The 6729-nt window shown below is 19.7% G+C and overlaps 1 protein-coding gene across 1 annotated transcript, besides 17 other annotated features; it reads left to right on the top strand.

Moving 5' to 3' along the window:
• Nucleotides 1-99: 99 nt before the first annotated feature.
• Nucleotides 100-136: a sequence feature (AT_rich).
• Nucleotides 137-231: a microsatellite.
• Nucleotides 232-242: 11 nt separating this feature from the next.
• Nucleotides 243-304: a sequence feature (AT_rich).
• A 1-nt stretch (nt 305) lies between these two features.
• Nucleotides 306-481: a microsatellite.
• A 335-nt stretch (nt 482-816) lies between these two features.
• Nucleotides 817-921: a sequence feature (AT_rich).
• A 35-nt stretch (nt 922-956) lies between these two features.
• Nucleotides 957-1142: a microsatellite.
• Nucleotides 1143-1552: 410 nt separating this feature from the next.
• Nucleotides 1553-1672: a sequence feature (AT_rich).
• An 18-nt stretch (nt 1673-1690) lies between these two features.
• Nucleotides 1691-1827: a sequence feature (AT_rich).
• Nucleotides 1828-1833: 6 nt separating this feature from the next.
• Nucleotides 1834-2086: a sequence feature (AT_rich).
• A 154-nt stretch (nt 2087-2240) lies between these two features.
• Nucleotides 2241-2306: a sequence feature (AT_rich).
• A 180-nt stretch (nt 2307-2486) lies between these two features.
• Nucleotides 2487-2584: a sequence feature (AT_rich).
• Nucleotides 2585-2610: 26 nt separating this feature from the next.
• Nucleotides 2611-2661: a sequence feature (AT_rich).
• A 13-nt stretch (nt 2662-2674) lies between these two features.
• Nucleotides 2675-2716: a sequence feature (AT_rich).
• Nucleotides 2717-2797: 81 nt separating this feature from the next.
• Nucleotides 2798-2950: a sequence feature (AT_rich).
• Nucleotides 2951-3113: 163 nt separating this feature from the next.
• On the top strand, nt 3114-5249 carry EDI_102430 (uncharacterized protein; the record flags this gene model as incomplete). The annotated part of the gene is made up of 1 exon (XM_001740612.1): nt 3114-5249. One exon carries the CDS (start codon nt 3114-3116, stop codon nt 5247-5249), a length of 2136 nt encoding a protein of 711 aa, XP_001740664.1.
• Nucleotides 3634-3668: a sequence feature (AT_rich).
• Nucleotides 5250-5259: 10 nt separating the features above from the next.
• Nucleotides 5260-5280: a sequence feature (AT_rich).
• A 118-nt stretch (nt 5281-5398) lies between these two features.
• Nucleotides 5399-5683: a sequence feature (AT_rich).
• The last annotated feature ends 1046 nt before the right edge of the window (nt 5684-6729 follow it).

The following is a 6729-nucleotide window of genomic DNA, read 5'->3' as shown; positions in this document are numbered from 1 at the left end:
ATGATAAGAAGAAATAAATCAAATTAATGAATAAAAGAATAAAAAGAAATACATATATTGTAATTGTATTAAATAATACAACAACTTCATTTTCAATAGAAATAAAGAAATAATAAATTATAAAATAAAATATTTAAAATAAAAGAATAAATAAAATATGTTTATAAATGAATAAAAAATAAAATGAATAAAATAGAAAATAAAGAAGAAATGAATAAATTTAATAAATAATAGAAGAAATGAAAATAATAATATTCAATTTATTTATATTCATAATCAGTTGAATATTATAATAATATAATATCATAAAATGAAATAGAATAATTAATAGAAATATTAAATATGAATAAAATTAAATAATGAACAAGAAAATAATAAAATAATAAATATAAATTAAATATGAATAAAATAAAATATAAAATAAATAAAATGGAATATAAAATATAAACAAATAAATAAAGAATAATAAAAATAAATGAAAGAGAAGTTATTCATTATGAATAGTATGAGGTTATTATTAAAATAAAAACAGAAAAATTGTACAATGAGGAAGAAGGATGTAAAAATTGAAAAAGAGAAAATTAGAAAAAAAAAAGGAAAATAATAAAAGTTGTTGTTTTATTGGGTGTTGGTGGTGTTACTGTGTAAGAATAATTTGTTTTATAGTACACGTTATAACCTCAGTTGGTTATTTTCTTATTTGGTGTTGTTTTATAAAAAGTCTTGTTAACAAATCAATAACTTAAAAAATCATTAAAAGAGAGTGATTTAAATTTTGATCTCAATTAATAACAATTAGATAACACTAGATAATTGAAATTTAATTGAATAATATAAAATGATTTTTATTATTTTGAAAATAGAAAAATGATGAATTAATTGTTTATTTTATGATGTTTAATTTAATTTAAATTATTTAAAGTATGTTTAGATGATAACATCTTCTCGTTATTCAATTATTTTATATAGTTTTAATGTTTTTTATTATAATGTTTTTAATAATTATTTCATTATTATTTTAATTCTTTATTTACTTGTATATTTGCTGTTATTGTTATTTCTTCTATTTTTCATTAATTATTAAAGTATTGAATAGATATTTATTGTAATTATGATTATATTTTATTTTATTATTTCTTATTATTGTATTAATTACACTCATTTTTTTTATTCAATATTAAATTTCATCATTATTCTTCTTGTTCTAAATAATCATTTATTTCTTTTCTGTTTATTATTTTACTATTTTTCATGTTTAATATTCAATACTTTTCATTCTTTCATTTGATTTATTATTAGATATAATATTATATGAAATATTCTCATTTAGTAAATTTTTGTATAGTATTTTTAATCATAAAAACACATGTGAATTTTTAATTATCACTTTAATTCACTTTTTCATTTTAAGTTGTTGATGAAATGTTAAAATAATCAGAATATAAATCAAATGCATAATAATCAAAACAAAATGAATAATCAATTACAATTAGCAATAAATAATTTGGCAGATTAATCAAATAAATACAAACAATAACCAACAAGAATAATGAAATTAATAATCAATTTATTTTATTTATTTTTATAAATGTTTTAACATGGTTTTTGAAAATAAAATTAAATGTTATGTAAATAACTAATAATTATATTTTATTGTGATATTAAATTAATAGGAGAGATGTATTAACAGAATTTATTATTCTTTTAATTTAAAAAATGAACATTTAATTATAAAACATTTCATACAATTTTAACAATAACAACAAATAAATAAAAAGGGGGTAAATATAAATATGTAATTTTATTTTGTAATTATTTCTAATTTATCGTTCGATAAAATAATAAATTAAATATGGTAAAATGTTAAAAATTAATTTATAATTGAAAATATTGAAAAAATGAATGATGTTTTGTATTAATTAAAATATTCATATAATCTAAATATAAAACAAAATACAATAATCAAATTTATGTCATGAGAAGAAGAAAATGTAAATTATTATATTTTAATATACAACATTCATTAGAATATAAAATATGAAATAAAATAAATGAAATGATAATTTATTATTCAAAAATAAATTTAGAACGATGTCTTCATTAAATACGAATAATTAATATTTCTGGTTATTACATAATGAACGTCATACATAAACTATGTTGTTAACTTCAATTTGATATTTAAATTACTGATGATAAGAAAATAGAATTAAATTGAAAGAAAATAAGAAATGAAGATGATAATATGTTTATTAAAATATTGAATAATAAATAAAAAGAAATATATTCATTATTTATAAAAATAAGATATTGTCATTACATTATAAAAACTGAAAGTAAAATAAAGAATATAATTGAAATGAAACAAGAGATAATGTTCATTTAAATAATAACATTAAAAGAGTTAACAATTTAATGGTTAATTTAATATTGATTCATTTCATAAAATGAATGTGGTTAAATACTTTTATGTTTTAATAACATCGTTTTATTTTTTGAAATAAATGTAATTTTATTAACATTATTTTTTATCTATTATCTTAAATATTAATTGTATTTAATTAAATAATTAAATTTAAAATAACACGTATTCAAACATTAAAAGAATACAATTTATTAAAAATTATGTATGGTTTTATATATTTTAACATAAAATATAATGAAACAAATGAGGAATAAATATTTATTTTGATTCAATATTTATTTGAATTTAATTCTAATGAAAGGAAAATTGAGAAACGGAATAATTTTATTGTTGTTCGATAAAAAGAATAAAATATGATAAAAACAATAAACGTAATTTAAAATATTCTATTTTTAGTATTTAAATTAAAATAACGATAAATAATGATGTTTAATATTTTAAGAAATACAATAAAAATGTATAATTACAATGAAAAATAATTATTTTAATAACAATTATATTTTATCAATTTTGAAAATAAAATTACAATCGCTAACAGTTTATCCTGTTTATAACCAATTTCTAATGATTAAAAATACCGTTTTATTTAAAAAAGAAGAAATTATTATCATTAATTAGAAATAGGGGTAAAAGTGTAATGTTATTGATGGGTATTTAAGGTCGAACTTTAAAAGAGTTAATTCATTAAATGATTAGTCTAATACTTGTATTAATTACACTCTCATTTGGAAGAAAATGCTATTATTACGAACTCTATCAATCTGAATCACTTGTAGATACTGTTGATAGTGCATTTGAATGTATTGAAGAACCAACAATTTCAAAAGATAATAAAAAATTAGTGATTAATCGTTTGAAAAGGAACTTAGAATCATATGTATACAAAGATATATTGAAAAATCCACCAACTCAAACTGGTACGTATTATTATAACAAAGTGGATATTGATAAAGAAATAGATAAAATAAATATGGACGAAGGAAGTTTATATGAATTTTATTCACAAATTCAAAATTTATTTATTTCAGCAAAAGATCCTTTGTTGTCATTTGCAATATTACAAAAAGATGAGATTTCGATAAGAAATTATATTGCTTATTTTTATTATTTCCTTCCTTTTAATATTATGATAGATAAAGAAAAACATATGTATCTTATTCCTAAATATTATTACAAAGATACAAAGATTGATGTTCCAACAGAAATAGAAAATAATAAAAATAATTATGTTAAATCAATAAATGGAGATGATCCATTTGAACTAATTAGAAATTTTGGAATTGCTTTTAGCTCATTCAAATCTCCTCATGCACAATTTACAAATTCTAAATCTTCTACTCTTGATAATTCATTTACTCAAGGAAATTTAGTTTTATTACCATTATCAAAAGAATATTTACGTATACCACTAACAATTAAATGGGAAAATGGTGAAAGTGTTGATGTTCATTATTCAATATTAAAGTTACCAACTCCCACTCTTCATGATATGGTACAAGATAAAAATCTTCTAAAAACAAAAGAAATTGATTTAGATACAGATGATATAAAAAGTGAATATGGTGATTTAAATAATAACATTTATTGTAAAGTATCTATTAACAATATTAACACTCTTGTTATTAAGAGATTTAATGTATTCAATGACATGCAGGTACTTAAAAAATGCGTAGAGTTATTTGATTCAAATGAATATCCAATCCAAGTTATTCTTCCAGAGAATGATGGCGGAAGTGAAGGATTGGGAATATGGATTCAAAAATTATTAGCACCCAACTATGATGCTGATTTAATTTCATCAGCAAGAGAATCCGATAACACAAAAGGAATAATAACCCAAGAAGGCCTAGAAGAATACGTTGATCCAAAAACATGTATAAAAAGAGTGTTAGGCAATGTTAAAACTAAAGAAATGGCAAGTTGTCTACGTACAGCAGGTGAATACTTACCATCTGCAATAAGAAAGTTATGGCCATATTTACCAAATGGAATTAAGGAGTGGTATTGCACTAAAAAATTGAAAGAATGGTATACAAAACCAAATACCATTAAATATGGTAGTGTTAAACATGTCATTACTCAACCATCAAGACTTATTGCAGAACCACCACTTCATCAAATGAAATTAATGAAAAATCCAAGAAAACCAACAGAAATAGTAGTTTATACTGATTCATTTTGTTATTCAGCATGTTCAATAATGACAAAAGGATTAAAAGAATGGGGAGGAGCTATTATTGTTGGATTTAGTGGTGATCCTAATGGTAAAGATGAAGAATTTGAAGTAGGACAATCACCGTCAATAAGAATGAAAGAATTATTTGAAGAAGAAAATACTGATTCTGACCCATTACGCTTTTCTTTTAATTGTAGCTTTTTAGAAACATTTAGACATAATTATAATTATGATGAAAGTATTCCTAGAGAATTCTTAACAGATGTAGTAGATGAAAGAGTGAATATTTATCAATTTGATAAAACAGAAGAAGCAATAAGTGAATTTGAAGAAGAAACAAAGAAGATAATAGAGAAATATCAAACAAAATGTAATCCAAAGAATAAAAGATTAGTTAAAATAGATAATAAATGTGATAAAGAAATTAATAAAGAGCATGGACATGGAGGATATGAATGTGGAGATAAAGGAGAATGGAGTACAAAATGTGTACTTGCTTATTGTGATTCAGGATATAAATTTGATTATAACAGTAATCAATGTATTGAAGATGAATGTGTTTTTCCACCAAGTCTAAATAGTGGAATGCCAATAATGACAGTAAACCTAGTCATGATAATAATTGGAATAATCACATTAATTCTCTAATTGAAGAAGGTTTAATTTAAAATATAATTTTGGTTTAATAAAACAAACATAAACAAGAAAAAATAAAGAATGAAGAGAATAAATTAATGATAAACATAACTTTGTTTTAAATTTTGTATTGAGTTATATAATAAAATAATGATGTTGTGAATATTAAATTAATAATTGTATTTATTTTAATTGAAATAAAAATGAATATTTCATAATATTTAAATGAACGTATTATAATTATAACAAATATTGATACTATAATATTAGTAATATATTTAAAATATACATTGATATAATGTATAATGATGATTATAATTATTTCTTTACCATTTATTTGAAATGATTGAAATATAAAACTTAAAACATTAAAATATAACCAAATTAATAATTTCATTATTTTCATTCATTTCTTATTAATTTAAATAATTCTCTTATTATTTATTCTTCATATTCTTCATTATAATTTAGTACTTTTCTATTTTATATATTTTATGATTAGTTTTACGTTCAGAGTAAATTCCTTGATTAACAACATATTTATTATTTTCTGTAACAACAATTCATAAGTATTTATTAATATCAATCTCATCAAATGGTCAATTTCTTTTAAATATTATTTTAAGTTTGAGTAGATTGAAAAAAATTATTTGATAATTCTTGAACTCTTTCCAATCCACTCATTTGTTGTTTTACATTGTGTTAACATAAATCTAATATATTTATTCAAAAATAGTGTGTTAATACCCATTAGTAATTAAAATGTCTATATTTGATACATATTCTACTTTCTGTATTGTGTTTATTTTCTAATTCACCTATTTCTATTTTGAGTTTATATAATAAATCTTGATAATCATCATGTTTTAAACTCTCTGTTATCTTTTTAATATTTTTATGTGAATTGTCTATGTGGATATCTTTTTGTAATATCTGTACTTTTTCATCTGACCTTTTTTAAATCTTTTATAAAATTTTCTAACATTTAACTTTCAATAAATGTTATTGTGTATTTTGTGTTATTTACAATAATTTTACATCAACTTAATGTAATTCCAAGAATAGTTTCTGTATTTGTTAAATACAATTGCATTTAACTGCAAATTGATTAAGTATTTTCCTAAGAATTATCATTAATTTAAGTTCTTCAAATAATTTATCACTAAAAGTTCTTCTTTTTTTTTTGAAAAATAATAATTTACTCTATTAATAACAAAACAACATTGTAACATTCTCCATTCATTTAATGTTAGTTGAATTACTTACTCATCTTTTTATAGTACATCAATTAATATTTTGAATTTATAATAAACTTTTGTATGAAAACACTCCTTCAAATACCTTGTTTTATAACTCAATATAACTGTCACATTGAAATTCTTTTCAATGAAAATAACACATATTTTACCTGAATTTATTTCATTTCTATATTCAATTAATTCTTTTGTTTAATATACATGAATTTCTTTTTCTAATCAACCAGTTAAAGTCA

Source organism: Entamoeba dispar, genomic scaffold (genome assembly GCF_000209125.1).
Source record: "Entamoeba dispar SAW760 scf_1105229463043 genomic scaffold, whole genome shotgun sequence".
NCBI classification, from domain to species: Eukaryota; Evosea; order Mastigamoebida; family Endamoebidae; genus Entamoeba; species Entamoeba dispar.
This window is presented reverse-complemented; position numbering and strand designations above follow the sequence as displayed.